A 19,549-nucleotide genomic window follows, 5' to 3' on the forward strand; every position below is an offset into this window, starting at 1 on the left:
TTAGTCGCCAGATCAAAACATCAAAATTATTTATTTACTTAAATGACAGGGACACAACTAATATTATGCACTGTAAGATGTGGAAAGGTAGCAGTAGGAACAGTTTACAGTGTGCAGTGTTGTATTACAAACATGTTACATTGCATTTTATGAATCATCTGAATCAACTTATTTATTTTTTAATTTAGGATCCTGAGGGTCACAATACAATGGTGCCTTTGGAATGTTTTGCAGTATATAATTTTAACTGATCGTCTGATCACATTATTTCCAAGTATGTTTCATTCTCATACAGGCTGTTAGCCATTCCTATCATACTCCCTTTTTTATGTAGTACTGTCGGCACACTTCAATCCTCATTTTGGGACATTCTGTGATCTGGCACCGATGGAGCTGCTCGCGTTAGGATTTTTTAGGTGGATTCAAGCATTTGTTGACGTTGACCTCCTGTACATTGTTCTGTATTAATTTTTCTTTGGTATTCCCATTAAAACTGTATTGATGTTCTATAATCCGGCTGGGCACTTTATGTATTATGTAAAGCCACATTAGTTTGAGAATTAATTCCTAGTCTCATTTCAAGCATTAAATAGTAAGTTATTTTGTAGTGTCGCAGTACCAACTGGGAATCATGGTCTTGTGTGTCACAGATATTCTCATTGTTATCATTATTTTATTAATTGTATTAATTTATAGATTTAATATTTGTGACGTGTGTTGCGTACCTACAGAAGTGAGCCAAGGTGGTAGACACCATACATATACAACACAAACAAGGACAAAAATGAAAAACAACTGTGACAAAACAGGAAATACCTAGACAAAATAATAAAACATAAAAATGTAAATAAAAAACCTTACAACATAAAGTAAACCTAAAGTAAATATTTAAGATGGTATGAAATACAATGCACTACAGTACAATCTTACGGACTAGATCATGATACCATAACAATACTGATGATGCTGCCAATATGGCATCGCTTTTGTCATTACCACCACTACTTCATTATGGGACAAGCGCGGGAATATGGGTAGTTTTGGGCGGAGAATAATAAAAACACTATTTTTCAGGCATTTAATTTTTTTAAATATTATATTACTCCGGTATCGTGAACTAGAATATATTCCTGCTGCTCTATTCTATTTTGCCATAACCAATTTTTCACAATCAATAAAATTATGACAGTATTGTGAAAATTAACATTATGCCCTATTTATTATAAAAATTTGTTTTACTGAAAAATAAAAGTTGCGTGAAAAGTGGTAAATTAAGAGGAATAAAATACTGGTATTACAAAATAGGTTTGATCGGGTGGGACTGTATTCTAGTTCACTATACCGGGAAAAAATTGTATCAAAAAGTCTCACTTTCAAAAACTTAAATACCAGTATTGCCAAATAGAGTACCTAGAAAAACATTACCGAGGTATTTCACATTTTTACCGGAATCGCAGAATAGATTATACTGGATGGGGTTGTATTCTACTTCATGATACTGATAATAATATTAACTATAATTTTCATTAAAGTAATTATTTAAATTTTGGTATCGCTAAAAAGACCAGACCAGGTGGCCTTTCTTCTATTTCATGACACCACAAAATTTTAAATTAAATTCTTATTTTTTACAAATGAAATCCCACTATCACAAAACAAACTAGAACTTGCAGAATTTAAGTCTCCTTTACAATACCTTCCATCTATAATTTAATATTTTACTAAAAATAAATACACAAATTTTTTTTTTACTAGCCAACCTACCCTCACCAAACCTTTAGCTTTGTTTTCATAACTTCAACGATTGCACAACTAATATACAGGAAAACGAGCCATTTTTACCCTTTACATTACTTTTATGATTCACCAAACCAAAGCTACTATTTCACCTAACATCACAAATTAAACACACAACACACTTCTCACCTAACACGTCAAACAAAATTCACTTTAAACTACAAATTACAAACATTTAAAAGCCATAAAAACACTTACTTTTCTTAGCATTACAGGAATAATCATTTTCTTTCAATATTTTTATTATGGATTTTAAATTAAAAGACCAAAAAAATTTCCATTCCTCCTTTTAATTTATTTGATATAGTTTAACACGAACCGTCTCTTCCATCATTACTACTACAATCTCAACCACACATTTTCTCTCTACACTTTACCATTATGTTGATACAAAATAAATAAACACGACCTTCCTCTTCTCTTGTCCCTATTACACTCATTACACCACATATACAAAAAAATTTTTATTACTTACTTAATGCTTATTGTGTAGTTATTTATTAAATTTATAATGATATTCAATCCAACTTATTAATTCACTCTTCCTTGTATAAACGAACGCTACTATCACTCCAAAACTCACACTATCATTATTTTTTTCCACAGTGCTATTTTGTCTTTAGCTATTGCCAATACTATATACTATGTTTTTCTTCAATCCACCATTCAATATATTATCATTGGCCAACTTCCATGATGTCATTTTTCCCCCTACTTTTTTTGTATACGTAATAGGCTTACACATTTGGCCGGTATTGCGATCTAGAATTTAGACTAATCTAATACGTGTATATTTACAACAGTTAGCAACTACAAAAGATAATTACTGGACAGTAAACATAGGAATATATCAACAGATACCTTAGAGTTTTGCTAACATTTAGAATTAATATCTAACATAGATTTTAATAAACTAGTAAGAAATAAACAGTGACATCTTTTTCTAATATGGGAAAAATGCTATCTATTTTGTTAAAATGATTTAGCTCTCTAAATAAAATGTACCATTATTTTTGCTAATAGTATGCAATAAAGGAAGGCATCTATTAAAAGCAGGGACTTTGAGGCCTGTATTCTCAATCACATAATTGCAATCTAATTTGTGTTTTAAGCAGTCACTTACAAACTTTGCATCTAAAATATTCCTTCTTGTTCCTAAAGAGCCTAGTATAGTTTCTACATCTATATTGTAATTTGTAAATTTTTAATTTTTAGTCTGAATTAATTTGGTTTTTATTTTGTTGATTTTGAAACACTTAGTATAATTTATCATTCTAGATAATGGAAGTATATTCTAATTTTGATCTTGCCAAGGAAATATAAAGATTGAATCTATATTACAGACAAATTAAGAACTGTATTTAATAAGTGCAAGTGTTATATTAGCATTGGCTGTGATGATTAAAAAGTAATTTGGAATGAAGTGTGAGACCAAAAGCCTTGACCAATTTGCTCTTGATAAGTGTTTGATTTTCTAGTTAATAATCAAAATTAATGAGGTGAAATTTTCTGGTAAAGGTTATAACAGTAGATTTCCTATAGTTGAGATCAACTAAGTTCAATTTACATCCCTCAGCAATCACATTTAAAACATTTTGGAGTAGAACACAATCCTGGAAAAAGATATTTTTCTATAAATTTTTAAATCAGCAGCAAACAGACCATAATAAGGGGTATATAGTACCACCTTGTAGAACACCTGAACTTGCTACTTTTAAGTCAGAATAAATATTGTTGATGGGTACATAAAAAGTTTTCCGTTAAGGTAACTTTAGAACCATTTTAATCCTACATTTAATAGTTTTTCAAGTAATTTATTGTGATTAATTGTATGTAAAGCTTTTGAGAGATAAAAATAACAAGCGTCAACCAGACCTCTATATGTATACAACTTCTGTATAAATAGGATTGAAAAATGGTAGACTGTGTGTTGTTTGTTGTTGTTGTTGGTTTATTTTATTTCCATTTCGGAAACAATGTTTGTTATCTGAAAGTTTTTTTTTTTAAATTGAAGCTAAGCTTCTTAAAAATTATTTTATCATACTTTTTAACAAAACTGTTCAGAAGTGATATAGGTCTTTAGATAGATACATCAAGCTTGCTACCTTTTTTGTGGATCGTTATTATTTTAGCAGTTTTCCATTTGTTAAGATAAACTCAAGTTTGTATACTTTGGTTAAAACTATAATGCAAGTTTGGTACAAGAAGGTTTCCACATTCTTTAATAATAAAGTTAGGAATAGTATCAGGACCCATAGACATAGTGATTAAGTAATTGTACCCCACAATACTTGACTCTCCCTGATATACAATAATTTGATGTTTCGTTAGTAGACAATTTGGGAATTGTGTTAGATGGAATATAAACACTATAAAAGTAGTTACCAAAGCAATTAAATACACATAACAGATCATTAGTGACAATACCTATGATCTAAATGGTATTCGACTAATTGTACGAGCATCTTTTTTTTGTTTACAACAGCTGTGCAGGCGTGGTCGAGTGCATGTCTTCAAGTTCCTAGAGATAAAAGCCATGAAGGATGACAAGAAGCGAGGGTTTCTCAGTGACGAGTTGCGGAGGACGCACCGCGTCGCCGGCCACTTGTCTGATCTCCGGCAGGCCAACGGCATCTCTGCAGAGCCGCACCACAAGCGCTACACTGTGGACAGCGGCTACAGCACCTGCGATGGCCTTGACAAGTTCCTCACCCAAGATGTCAGGCCGGTGAGTAGAAGTTAGCAAGCGAGCAGCGAATGCGACAAACAAAGGATTAGGAGTAAGGCTGTGAATGTGTACAGTAGAACATCTCAATTTTGAGTCAAACTCAATAGTTTTTGTTTGATTGCTTGCTTGCTAAATATCCACTTCTGAGAATGTGAAACAATGATTTTCGGTGATTCACGGCACTGACACAGGGGTGGTCCAGAGAGTGTGATATGGCCCATTTTATATAGTGTATAAGTTTTATATATATTAAACTAATTAAGTGACAAGAAAGCAACTAATACTGCACAGAGCAAAACCTGGAAAGGTAGTTTTTAGTTGACAACATATTATATTGCATGTCATGAATGTCCTATTATAAATTTAATTTTAATCTTGACTTCAAATTTATACTGTATATTTTTCCCCATTCTGCTATTGATTGTAGCATTAATCTATCACGCTTGGTGAAATTGCTTGTAATTTTAGTCAACTTGTATCTTGCATGCATATTACTAACTAGAGCTTTGTACTTTATAAAAGAGCTTATGTGGAGTGGTCGTTTCTGTTCTTGGGTAAGCACATAAAGAATTTTTTCATGACGTTCTCTAGGAGGAGGAGAGCAGAATAACCAAGCGTGTGGTCGGCCATGCCAGGCTGCCGTCGGACGCACGGAGCAACGGCAGTGTGAGTGGCTCATCCACGCCGTCGACCATCAGCCCCGGAGAGAGCGTCAGCATGGAGGATGAGTTGGACAAGGTGAAGTGTTTCCGCTTTTTGACCGAGTGTAGTGTGTTAGGGTCCAAGGTTGGCTGGTGTTTCTACAGATGCTAGGTACAGGGTTATATGGTGAATTGCGTGTAAAGGCACAGCATAACACCAAATGCAAGTTAATACACTCTAAAGCACCGAAATGTAAGTTATGATATAACTTAAATCTAATTTTAAAAATGTTTTCTTTGAATGTTTGAAATTCAAGAAATGTTATTTCCGGACAAAAATTGTACCCAAGTGCATGGATCAGAAAAATTATTAATTATTTTTTTTTATTGTGCATCTCTTATTGAATCAATTCTAAACCACAATGCTCGTTAATTTATTTTTATTGTTCTGAAATACAAATAAGTTTATCGTAAAAATGCAGCACATAAATTTTAATATTATTTTAGTCGAGTAAGTATCAAAAAACAACTTTTATATAAATAAGAACGGTAACACAGAAATTCTCTGTTTTACAAATGAAATTAGACTAAAAATAAATAAAATCTTTTCTCTTGAAATAAAGTAAAATAAGGAAAAACATAAATTTTGATTGTTGAAGGATTATTGAGTGTTTTATTGAATTATTTACTTTTCCGAGTTTAGTCATCTCTCCACAAGGTTGAACAAATATTCAATCACCATGAAATCAAAGCGGGATTACCATGGCAAAAGGCGAGTCGTCTTAGCAGTACACAACCATTACCTGGCTCCGATTATCAAACAGGCCAACTGGGCATTTTTCCATAGCACCAGTTAGAGGTGCAAAAAAAAAATAGTAAGAGTAAAATATTGAGAGTGGGAAAAAATTAATATTTAATGTATGGTAATACAGTAGAACCTCTATTATCTGTGACCTGATTAACCGGACATTTGGTTAACAGGGTTCACAATAAAAAATGAAACATAATTTTAGGAGGGGGGGGGGGAGAAAACCAAGCCCGAGAAGTGTAATTTATTATGAAAGGGACAAGAAAAAATTAAAACTAAAAACTTTATATTAAAGGTAGAAACGAATGGACAAAGAAAAGGACTAGAATTGCCCTTGAGAAGAAATACTAGTCTGGATTAAGCTGGATGAAAAGTACGGAAAAACTGCCCCTCCTTCCTAGAATTGCTTCCCGCCCTTCATGGAACTTGGCACACTCACACTCTAGAACCTACTCTGCCTTTGCACTCTAAAATATTCCTTACCTTGTCACTCTATAACCTTCTCTACCCTGGCACACTAGAACCTTCCCGACCCTCACACTCTAGGACTTTCCCTACTTTTGCACTCCAGATCCTTCCCTACCCTCGCTCTCTAGAACCTTTTCTACCCTTGCACTCTAGAACGTTTTCTATCCTCGCACTCTAGAACGTTTTCTATCCTCGCACTCTAGAACGTTTTCTACCCTCGCACTCTAGAACGTTTTCTACCCTTGCACTCTAGAACCTTCCCTACCCTCACATCCCTACTTTCACACTCTAAATCCAGCCCTACCCTTGCACTCTAGAATTGCACGTACCTATGCATATCGAATTGTAAATATAATTCATATTTTTCATCAAAAATGTGTCTTAGTTTATTACTTATAATTTCATTCGAAAATATTTTTAAAAATTAATAATTAGTGTTAGTAATGCGTGAACATTTGTTTTGTATAAATTACTTACGAAATTTGCTGTATTGTATAATTTAATTAGATTTAAATTTGATTATCCTTGATTTGTGCTTATCTGTGCTGACCTTCCCCCCAATTGCCCCGGTTATTCAAGGTTCTACGGTATTAACAATGTGCAGGTCCTTAGTGCTGTGATAACTAAAGTGCAGTGTTCATGTAATGAGGCTCGTGGATTTGATCCCAACTTCCTGGAATGATTGAAAATTATGACAAACAGCTCTGAAATCTCGTAGTTTGGAGTCCACTACAATTTATAAATTATTATGGGTAGATTATATTTTATGTTCACTTAAAATTTGTTAAATAATTTTTTGAGCTTGCATATTGTATGGAATATTATTTCATAATCAAACACACATTTTTATATATAATTCATGTAATTTTTTCAGGCAATGCTGCTTCAGAGTCAGTTGGAGAAGAAACACATAAAGAGAATATCTCCAGATGATAACACTACCTTGAAATCTCAGAGTTTAAAGTCAAGTTTAAGGCCAGCAAACGATGGGTGAGTGTTTAGTGCCTTGTAAAGTAAGTTTAATACGTTAAATGCAGAACAGTAAATATACAATTTTTTCTCCACCAACACTCATGTGTTTTCTTTCTTATCACTACTATCAGTCATGCTATCTGCGCAACATTCCACATCAAATTTTATTCTATCTGTTCATTGTCTCATCGTGTGCTATTTTGATTTCTCTCATTCTGTGAAGTTGTCATTATCATCATCATCATCATCATCATCATCATCATCATCATCATCATATTAAACTGTTACCAGTGTGTGGCTGTACCATCTCATTCCTGATCCTGTCTCGTCTCGTAACTGCCAACACACTCCTTATAAATTTTATTTCTATTGTTTTGATCTATAAAAATCTGTATCTTAGTATTATACCAAAAATTAAATTTATTATGTGTTTAAATTTTGCCCTACTGCAGAGGAAAATTTGAAAATTATTTAATGCAATGCATTAAAAAATATATGTATCACATTAAAAATTAATTTTCTTAGGTATTTAAATTTTGTTGATTGCAGAGGAAAACAGGAAAATTTATTAATGCAATGCATTAAATATATATATTATATAAATAAATAAATAAATATATATATATATATATATAGTTCAATCATATATATCATAAAAAGAGATGTTTTGACGATACGAACATCTTTTAAACATAAACATAAAGATCTGCCATCATTTCTGAGACACTTAAGGCAAAGAAATCACTTAATTAAAATTATTATGATCTGTTTTGTAATGATATTTAAAACTTGGGTAGTTATTACATGGTCGAACTTAAATAAAATTATATCTGCAAAATAATATGGTAATTTCTAATTCTAGAGTTGCAGTGGAAAATAGTTGTAATTAAACTGATTACATTTGTACAATGTAATTTTTACTTTAATTAGTGAACTTCATCAACCTGATTAAATCAATACAATTAACTACAGTATACAGATATTTATATACATATACAAACATGTTTATTATACAAAGAGACTTTTATTATTAAAACGTGAATATGAACCTTTGTTATGTGTTTTGATACCAGAATGTAACCATAGTTTGTACGGTAGAGAGTATAAGGTTGGTGGCAGAATTTTCATGCAAAGTGTCATGCTCTCTCTGAGCATCTTCCTCATAGCACTGTTTCTGTTGGAGCAAGGTGGCACTCACATCCCGTAGGACCTGGGTTCCGACCCCATTCTGGCCATTCTGATTTCACTTTTCCATTCCTTTCAGAAGTCACTCCAGATAAATGTAAAAATGGTTCCTTGCTACAGGCCATGAAACAGATTCCTTCACCAACATCCCTGTTCCATATAGTTGTGTGTTTTTATCTTAAATGCCATGCTATCAAGTAAGCCTGTACGAAATTTCAACTAAGTGAATCAATTAAATCTCTTTTTAACATTCTATTTCACTTCACCTCAAAATTTTCTATTTACTTTATTTGAAACTTAAGTTGTGATGCAAAGATTTAAAACACTGAAAGACTAAGATTCGCTCAAGAAAATAGTTCTTTTTCTTCCATGTTTTATATGTTATGCTTGAATAAAGTTGGTTACTTAAAAAATCAAAAGCTAGCACTCCGTTTTCTTTTATGAATGCTCATTATTAATATAGTATTTTATCATTTTTATTCAATAATGTTGTATATAGGGCTCAATTTGTTTGTTACTAAAATCAGTTCAAACATTACAAATGTTAACAATTATTTTTATTTACTTTAATCCTGTATTTTATCAAATAAGTGTAATACAGATTCCTTGAGAGCAATATTTGCAATTTGATTTGACTTTGCTAATATTTTAAACATTTAATTTGATATTCGCTTTGCATCAAAAAACTAGTATTCACACAGGCCTACTATCAAAGTGATAAACCCAAATAAAAAAGTCAATGTTTCTGAAGACCCAAGCTACAGTTCTGTACAAGCCACTTCTTTAATTAGTACACCCACACAGCTTAATGTCATGTGTAAAACGGCTCATGTGAAATGGATCTGATTTAAATCATAATTTTGGACATAACACCATTGTTAGTTTTCACTGTATGTGTCATGTTGGGTTCTTCTGTTTGTCACTGTGCTGTCCAAGGTGGTTGTTTGTCCGTATTTAATTTTTTGGTTGCAGCTGTCTCGTCAGCCCACTGTGTTCGTCTGTGCTATGATATTGTCCTTTCTAATTCCTTCCACGGAATCCTCTGTGCTGTCTTTACATTTAACTTCAGCTGATTTTGGCTTTTTTTTTCTGTTTTAATATTCATCTTTGTCCGTTCTTCTGTTTTCTTCATGACGTGTAGTGTAAACTAGCAGTAGTATATGTCCAAAATAATGTTTTGAAAAAATCTTCCCCAGTGCAAGAATCGTTCTAAGAACATATGAAATGAACCTTTGCTGTTCTTCTGTATGTACACCAAACGGTATTTCTGCTTTAATAGCATGGGACAACAGGCCCCTTGAAAAATGTTTGGTCCCTTTCTCCACACCTGTTTATAATCTGACAAGTGCCCCTTTTGAGAGTTAAAGACTAGCATGGGGGTTACCGAGTTTTTCCGGCTGGTACCTAGTCAACGTCGTTCCAGCAAACTAAAGCCGCGGTTTATTTCCACCATTGCCACCAGCAGGCGAGAGGTCATGTTATTCATTCGGAAACAGACACAGCACACCACGCGGCCAAGACTAAGCTTGTCGTGAGAGTCTGTGTGCTGCGTCTAGCAGTTGGCAAACAAACTCACGAGTTCTGTCGTCAAACAATCCTGGGCACCGGGTTATGTGGCAGCAAACTGTTGATCCGGAGAATGAGAAGCAGCACATTTGGTGCTGATGATTTTTTTTTTGTTATAAATTAACTTAAAAACTAAATTTAGCTCTCTGTTTGCCCTTATTTAACACCTTTCTATGGATTCACTTATAGTGCAACCAAGATGCATTATAAAGCAGATAATAAAACCTACCAGTTGCAAACATTGTAAAATTAAATGTGCTAGACCTTCCTAATGTTGGTTTTTGTGGTTGAAATGATTTAAAACCTTTTAAACACTTAACATCTACCTAATTATTAATGGTTTTGCTTTCCATATTAACTGAAAATAGGATGCATGCTAAATGACTTGGCTGTTTTGTGATTATTACTGGGTTGTGTAGTTCAAACACCACTTTAAAAGGTTAATTCACTATATTAGTGAAAGATATCATAGATTACAGATTTGAAAACAAGTAGTAGCATAGCAATAAAACGTAATTTATAATTATTGCTATGGTAGTTGGTGTTCAGTGTGGTGTGTCTTTGATATTCTGTTATTATTGTTTACTAGGTGTTTACTGTGGGCTGGGATTTTTATGCAATTACCTTACTGCAATAATTTCCAAGTTGTAGCATTATCAAGACACATGTTCGTTTAGCATGTGCATTTTATTGAATGTAATCAGCTTTTTTTTAGAACACTGGATGTTTGCCATCTTGAATTATTATAACATTTCCACTATAGTTTTAATTGCATATTACCTAAATGTTAAAAAAATTTTGTTTGCAAGAATTTCAAAGTAACATAGTTAGCTGTCAAGTTCTGTGAACAGCGATTCTTGGTGTAGGCTCAATTTTTTACTGGTTAATCTAGGGTCTTTGGGCAACAAGAATGTTTACTAAAAATGTAAAAATTGTATTATTACTTGACTTACAGTAAAGCACTCTTAAGAAAAGCCCACTTAAGAAAATTTTCTGCTTAATAAGGATAAAAAAATTAGCTATGGGCTTACTAATACAAAATATTTTCCCCTTTAAAAAAACATTTCTCAGTTAATAAGTCTAAATTTCTAAGTACCTTGAAATAATTTTAACAGGAATTTTCTGCATTTCGGTAGTTACTGATTATAATTATATAAAAAAGGTAATTTACTAATTTCAGTAACAGCAGAAATATAATGGAATTTTGACATTTGCTCAAAATATCTAATAAATGTGTGCCACCTGTTGTTGCAAACTATTCGTATATAGCATGAAGATGGCCGATCAAAAGTAAAGTGGACAACTTTGTGCACGAAGCTGTTACGTAAGCTAGTATGGAAATGTATTGCTGATGCATGTGCTTGTGTGTGAGTTTGCTGCGTGTGCCCATTGGTTGTTTCCTTTCACAGTTTGGAACATCTGAGGAACGGGAACGGTGTGTTGCCTTGTCACGAAGACTCGAAGAAGCCTTTGGAACATATCCAGACTTACAGGTTCGTGTCGCAACTGAAATATTGAATGATCATGGTATTTGGGAATTTTTCTGAAAGAATTTAAGAGTGCGGCTGAACAGCGGGACGAGCACCACCAAGTAACTTGTATAGAAGTGCATTTGAACCATGGCTGCTTATTTTGCACTCTCTTAGGACAAACTGTGGACGTGTCTCATTGTTGCACTCACCTTAAAACAGCCACAATCAAGTGTCCAGCATTAACTTCAGCTGAGAATCAAGTTTTTCTTTAACGGTTTTTCACTCCAAAGTCTCGTCCTCTCACAACCCATCGGGTCAAACTCATTCGCTGTTCCTCCACAATAACAATACAGCAGATGTTACAAGAAAAATAAAGTTGGTAATTTGTTACAATGTTGATATTATTATAAAATAATTATATCACAAATCAAATTTTTCATTTAAAATCCCAACCATAAGTATTGTTTCTTCTTACGAACACATGGTTTTGCCCTTAGGAAAGAGTTAAATTTTAATTTATCAAACAACTAATTGTGTGATACATATTTTATTCCTAGGGAAATAACAATTTGTAAGAAAATTCATTGGTTGAATAAAAAATGGTTACTAATCTTTCTCAAGTTTTATCAAACATGAAAACTTTATCAAATTTACTTAAAGTAGATACTTTTTCTTAGGAACAGATTGTATTTGACCATAGAAAATAATGAATAGACAAAAAAAATATTGTATTAAAAGTTTTACTAGAATGTGCAACCATTAAGAAACCAAATAGTAAAACATTATTGAAAGCAGTAGAACACATTCAGTAGTCAAGCAAGTTCTCTGGTGTCAAGTATTTTCACATGTCCAGTCCTTTGCATGTCTTACCCAACAAGTATGATTTCTGCATACAGCTGAGTTGTAGCAGATGAAAGCCTTGTTGGTTTTTCTTCCACAAATGTGGAAAATACTCCACTGTCTCAATATGTATGGCTGCTTCTTACATAAATGTTGTAGGGGTCATCAGATTAAATTTTAACCACATGGCCTTCGTGATATTCTTTCTGCATTCTGATGATGACAAAAGGTTTGTTTTAGACTGGCCTCAGCAATTACGTGTTTCCAATCCGCAGTGCACAAAGTCCCTGTCACATGGGAGGAACCGTTGTCAGAGCATAAAATCTTTTGACTTATTTCTGAGAAAAATCATGTATTGTACAACACAGTAAAAGTTCAGCATGCACCAGCTATAATTTTGGCCAACACAATGGGTCAACGAAATAACCAACATTCGTCCTCTCCCCGGTTGAAGTACGGAGAACCATTCGAGCAGGTTTTCAAAATGCAAGAGGCTATCTCGGTGTACCGTCTCTTCGCCTGGCACTCTTGCCAGAAGTACCGTGTTATCTCGCATAATCGTCACACTTTTTATTCTTAAATGAATTTTGAAAAGTTATGCGGGAAAATTTTTTTTTGTTAGAATAAGTTATTCATAAAAACAAATCCAATTCATGGAAAGTACATTTATTTAAAATTTGAAGTATAAAAGAGCACGACAAACCATTTACAGTAAAACCTTTTTGTTGCGACCCCATTTATTGCGTCCACCTCTCTATTACAACCCGATTTCGAGGAACCGTGAAAAATTGCCGAAAATCCGAAGAAAATCGGACAGAGTGGTGAGTAGTGTGTTACTGCGTTTCTCTTGCCGAGTGCTGTACTGCCGTAGGCAGCGCATATCTAAAAATAGATACCACTTCCTGTCGACCGCTGTCAGCGCTTAACAACCCCCATTCCACGTCCCTTTGCCGGCAGGGTGCAGATAAAGGTTTTTGTGGAAACTTGTTTACGTTTAGCTTTTTGCGAGTGTCTAGTGTGGTACGCAGTTAAGGCAAAGAAAGCTACCTGCTGGATTTCTCTTGATTTTGATTACTATTGGTTGACAATACACAGCGACCGACGGGATGCACGCCCGCCTCGACTTGTTTTAACTGCCGCAGCAATGTTTATTTTGACAGCTCAAGCAATTATCTTTTCCCGTAGGTTGATAGAAAAAGGTCGCTTCACCCAGCATAAAAAAAAAAGGCTACGCCACTTATTTCCCACGCATGAAACACACTGGCTGCCGTCTGTCTCCCTCGCATTTATCTTTCTTCTAACATTCCACGTCTCACCTCTCGCGCGAGCAATAACGAAGCTACCACGCATTGGGCCGTTTTATGCTTTGTTTTGGTGACAGCAGCTTGATTTTATTCGGTATATTCCTTTTCATAGGACCCTTGCTATTAAAATACATTTATATTTAAGTTTGAAAGCTTGTAAATTCCTTGCCAGAGATGACTGAACTCGAACTTGGTGTGAAAAGTGACATATTTTGACCCCTCCCTCGCCGCTTTAGTTCCCCATTCATAATAGACCAATTTTACGGGAGAAGGGAGGGTGAAATGAGCATTTTCTCACTGAAGGTTTTTCAAAGGGGAGCGAAGTTGGGGTGTTATAAGGGAGGACACTAGATTGTTTGTGTGTCTGGGAGGGATGAGCTAGCCTTGAAGAATGTTAACGAGAGGGGAGGGAGGGGTGAGCTAATGCGTCATGAAGCCGCTGCCGCCAGCCAGCCGGGTGAGCTTCGTGTGCGCCCACTCGCGTTGCAGACCCTACCGCTGCCATATTTTTAAAGGAAATGTCCCATTATTTTTCTGTTATTCTTACATGAACATTATTGGAAGTATTTAAGCCGACACAAAAATACTCTGTGTGTTAAAATTAACAGATTTTAATGATCTTTCATTTCTTTTTTTTTTTTTAATTTTTTTTTTCCTGATTTTCACATTTTGGTCAAAATGTCCAATTTTTTGACGGTTCCCGAGAATGTATTCGTAAAATCACTGCTTCGTTTAATCTGGGGTTCGTGACATCGGGGTTCTAATGTATTTAACTACGGCAAGCAAGAAATTGTACATGTAAACTAACCAGTAAAAATAAACTGTCTTTTGACATATTTTCTTTAGAGGTGGCCTGTAGGGCGACGGACTTGTCTTGAAGGTTGAAGTGGGTTTAAAGCAAAGCCGTCTAGCATTGTGAGTGACAGCATCCTGCCATTGTACGGCTGGTTAGCGAGTAGCGGTTTGGAAAGGGAGGGGGGGGGTTGAAAAGAACTTAAAATTTCGGAAAACATCTATTACGACCCCCCCCTCTATTATGACCCTATTCCTGGGAACCGTGAGGGGTCGTTTCAGAGAGGTTTGACTGTAAATTAATAAGTCGTGCAACAAAAACCTTTCAACTTTAAATAGAAAAACAAAATATGTGATCCAAATGCAAGCCGAACGAATGCGTGACTATCACCGTAGTAAGTACACACTCCACGAAAGAGAGCGGGCCATCATATGTAATTAACTCGGCACTCGACGAGATATCGATATTTAGCTACGTGTGCGCGCTCTATACGGGAAGCAACATAACCAAACAGAGAGTGCGTGTTGCATGAATTCGGCGAGATATCAATATTCTGCTACGTATGCGCACTCTATACGGGAAGCAACATAACCAAACATTAATGATTGCAGTGAGTGCTGGCTACATTTTTGTAAGTGGTACACTGCGGCGATGCAGACAAAAAGATAAACGTTATAACGTTTTTAAAAGAAAATTTACACATCAGACAACTACGTATTTCCGTTAATTAAATAAGTAAGAGGTAATGTCCGAATAAATATTAGATTTCTATTTTAAAATACATAGTTTTATACAGAAAAAATACCCACACAAAGCGCTCAAAATCTAATAGCGGAACCAAAAACATCATGTGACGTTTACGCGAGAGGTTTTTTTTATCCAAATTTTGACGCCCAAAAATATGGGTGCGACGATTACGCGAGTGCGACGATTATGCGATAAGAGGGTACATGTCTCTCAGTCCACGTGTCATGGTCACAAAGTTGTAGTTACTAAGTTGCCTCTGATAAAAAGAGGAATGCATCAGGTTTGGACAAAAAGCACTTGCTTTAAATCTACACATAATATGATGATGTTCTTATTGCTTTGACCTATGTGTGTCATCTTTCAGGGTTTTGAACACCTGATCAGCCCTAGAGTGATGCTAATGGCTTTTTTTTTTTATTGTCCTTCTCTCCCCTTGTTTCTGCAGACACCAACTTGACATACGAGTTGCAGTACTTGACGAGCGAGCCCAAAACTGAGGTTTAAATCATTCACGAAAACTTTCTTGTGCAGGGTCTTACTACCTTTAACATCAAGGTGGAGTTCAGTGAACTAGTGGTGCATTATTGATAGAATGAGATCAGGGCTCAGATGGTTTTCCTCACTTTTATTTCTATTGTAACAGGAGGGCTGCTTTGGAAAACTTGCAGTAATTGACCTGACCAATGCCTTAACAGAGCAATGAAGTGTGTGAAGTCTGCTCTTGTGTTTGCCGCAGCTATCAATCGGAAAATCGTTGTCTTTCGTACTATCTTGAAGTGTTTTGACATGGTGCTTTGGTCTAGAAATGTTTTACTAGAACGTCAAGGCTGTAGATAGTAATTGAAAACAAGTACAGCTTGAGGTTTCATCACTCTTTCTACCCCAACGTCTTCTAACTTCTAACATTTTCATTCATGACACCAGTAAAGCTGACGGAACAACTATGGAATGTCTTGTACAAACCCTTCTTTCTTTAAAGGCTCAAAGTAGCACAGCCACATTGAAGACATGTTTTTTTGTTGCTCACTTTGAGCCTATGAACAAACAAACAAACAAACAAACAAACAAACAAACCAGCTACTTTAAGAAAGTAATGAATAATTCTCGTTCAACAATGATATGAAACATGTAAGTAACAAGCTAAAGTAGCAAACAGCCGCCTTTGGGTTTGCAACCTATGATATTGTGCAACTTCCGGATGCATGATGAAGAAGTTACAATTTAATGTTTAAAAATATTTTTAAGTAGTAGTAGTAGTAGACCAAAATTATGTACTTGCCATGTTCAGTGGTTTTTAGCATACATATGTATATACAAAATATAAAATTGCCCAGGATCCCACAATTGTTTCGTTTTGTTGCAAGTCCATTCCGAAGGATTGATTATGCCTTTTACACATTTTTTTAAGTTTTAAACTGTCATTCATCACGTAGCAATAGTTTCAAAATATCCTAAGTATCTAGGCACGGAATAGTAGGAAAGGGAATGACTTTATTGTCAAACGTGTTCAATGTGGGTGAAAATAAACTGGACATATTTCTTGTTCTTGGTGGGTGTCCCATTATTCCATTAGAGAATTACATTAGCTCAATCAACTAAAACGAACCAGTGACACATTTGATAGAGGAGGCTCAAGCTTTAAATGTTTTACTGGATATTCCAGATTTTCTGGATGTGGTGCTCATCTTGTTCGGCCGAATGCTTCAACTGTAGGAAATGAATGTGCCAGTTCCATGTAGGTGTATTGCTTGCTTGAGTGTTTGTAGTCATAATGAAGTGAATGTGCTTTTTATTTTTAATTCATTTACCTAATACGTATTAGCATGTGTATTTCTTAAGAACACTGTTATTGTTGAGCAGCCATTACATAATATAACTGTTTTTACTGTGTTTGCACATGGTAAGTTAAGGAAGAGACATTTTGTAACTCAGATTCTCATAATTTAATATATTATTGTATATAAGGGTTTATCTGTACTAAATGATAATGAAAGGAACATTGTTGAAGCCCCTGCATACCCAGGCACACACATGGTGTGCCGAGTTTCAGATAAACCACTGGATTTGAAAACTGCTCAAGATATACAAGTATGGTCCGTTCATGAAAAGCGTTTAAGAATACCTACTTAAGGGCAAATTATGAGTTTAATTTCCGTATTTAAATTTTAAATTTTAGTTTTGGAAGATTGAAAATGGTGTAAATGTGTGTTTTCAGATAATTTTTTTGCCATGAAAAAAGAGGTATAGATTCTTGACAGCAGTCAAGGGACTTGCATTACACCGTTATCTTCATTTCTCTGCCATATAATGTTATGGTTACCACTCTAATCTCATAGTTAGCCTATGCTCGAAGAGAAGACTGCGTGCTAGTTCAGAGCCTCACGCTTAGAGGCGACATCGTGCACTCACTAATGCAAATAAACCCCTGACTAGGCAGCTAGGCAGGCTCCTTAAGTCATGCATGTTGCGTTATGATCGAGAAACATTAGTGATGTGGGTGACAGAGGTTTGAAAGGAAGTTGACACCTTACCCATCAAGTTTATTGTGACACCCTTTGTCTTTGTTTTGACAATTTTGAGTTATTGTGAGCAGTGGCATTGTCCCAGTTGCAGATCTGCTGGAGGTGTGATCAAATGAGGACTGAGTCCAGCTCGCGACAGATGTCATTAGATGTCAGTAGATGTCGTTGTACTTGCAGTGCATTCCAGTCGGTCAGAACACTTATGAATTATTCTGAAGTATTTTGTCTCCCAAAGGAGAAGGCATTATTAAAGTATTCAACTAGTACATATTCTAATGTGTTCTACTGTATGTTCAAGTAGAATTCTGTGCAGCTGTAGACAGGTTTGGCCGTGGGAGTCTATTCAAAAATGCTTACACTAGCTGGAATGCACTTTGCATGCATGCATGTAACGAAGGGAGAGCACATGTCGTCTGCAAAGAACACACTAATAGAACTACAGATCACTATATTGAAATACTATGATAAATTCAATGGAATAAATACGTTCCACATTGAACACATGATTGTCATTCTCAGTGAAAGTACGGACAAGTCAAATTCAGGTGTGGGTTCTGAATCTTCAAGGCACATAATGTTAATCCGAGGTCACACGTCCCGCACTGCCGAGTGAGTATAGCAAAATCCACTTGTTATTCTCGTGACACAAATCTCAGCCCTTGGTCACTACTAGAAGCCCAGAAAAACATGTGTTCGTAAACAAGAGAATAAGTTCACTTTAATTTGTTGCTACTTAAAATAGTGGAACTGTTAGTTCTGATAACGGCATTGCATAATTCAAATGGAGAATAACAGTAGTGATGCATCGTGCAAACAGATTACTTGTAAGAAGTAAGATGTTTTTGCACCCAGAAAAATAACAAGACACTTAAAAAATTAATGATGTTTGTATGCAATAACTTTGAGATTATTTTTAAGGTACGTCTTTTCATCAAAGTTAGTTACTTGGGAAAGTTTTTATTTTGAAAAATAAGAGTTTTCAAACTTTCTTTGTTTGTTTCTTTAAAAAAACAAATTCACAATTTACACATGGTACCAATCACAGTTTAGTCTTCTGATAAAAATTTGTTAATTGGTAAAGATAATTTTTTCTAAAGTAAGATAGTTCTTAAATTTGTCTGGTTACTTTCTGACAAAACAGTTTTGTAATACCAATCACAGATCCATGTCGCTCGATATAAATAAAAATTAGTCCCTTAGGTAAGATTACTTAACTAGGTTTGTCAACTCGCGGGAATTATCCGTGGGCAGGGGGGGGGGGGGGGGTTGTGTTTGACAACGGTCACCCTGGGTTGATGCCGACGCCTGGGGTCAAATTCCTAATTAAATACATTATGAAAATACCACCATAATATAAGGTTGAAACTGGGCCTGGTCCTGACCAGTAGGCATTAAATCATCACTCGTGGAGCTGTCATGATAATTTCACAAGTTGCTGACTACTCGACCGCATGCTGCTACAATAGAGCAACAACTGCCTTGCACTACGCAGTTACCTTCCTTTAAAAAGCCAGAAACAAAGAAGGCAATCCCGTGATCACCCGACCAATTACAAAAAACAGAACCAAATACATAACTATGTTGGGACGGTGTGTTGCTGAAAATTGTTCTCTGAAAGTCTGGTAATTCACACCATATCACCTCATGATTCATCTTGATTGTCTGGTTGAAAAGCACCCAGCAAACCTTCTGGGCTATTATGACGT

General features: G+C 35.1%; 1 protein-coding gene across 5 annotated transcripts in view; it reads left to right on the forward strand.

Moving 5' to 3' along the window:
* LOC134546286 (leucine-rich repeat and calponin homology domain-containing protein) overlaps positions 1-19,549 on the forward strand; it is a 174,639-nt gene that overhangs the window by 100,964 nt on the left and 54,126 nt on the right. For all 5 annotated transcript variants that reach the window (XM_063388993.1, XM_063388995.1, XM_063388994.1 and 2 more), the window contains exons 5-8: positions 4,283-4,525; positions 5,117-5,263; positions 7,317-7,432; positions 11,575-11,658. In XM_063388993.1, the coding sequence (XP_063245063.1) occupies positions 4,283-4,525; positions 5,117-5,263; positions 7,317-7,432; positions 11,575-11,658 (590 nt within the window). The remainder of the gene's footprint in view (positions 1-4,282; positions 4,526-5,116; positions 5,264-7,316; positions 7,433-11,574; positions 11,659-19,549) is intronic.

The sequence above is a fragment of the Bacillus rossius genome, chromosome 1, assembly GCF_032445375.1.
Source record: "Bacillus rossius redtenbacheri isolate Brsri chromosome 1, Brsri_v3, whole genome shotgun sequence".
In the NCBI taxonomy this organism is placed as follows: domain Eukaryota; kingdom Metazoa; phylum Arthropoda; class Insecta; order Phasmatodea; family Bacillidae; genus Bacillus; species Bacillus rossius.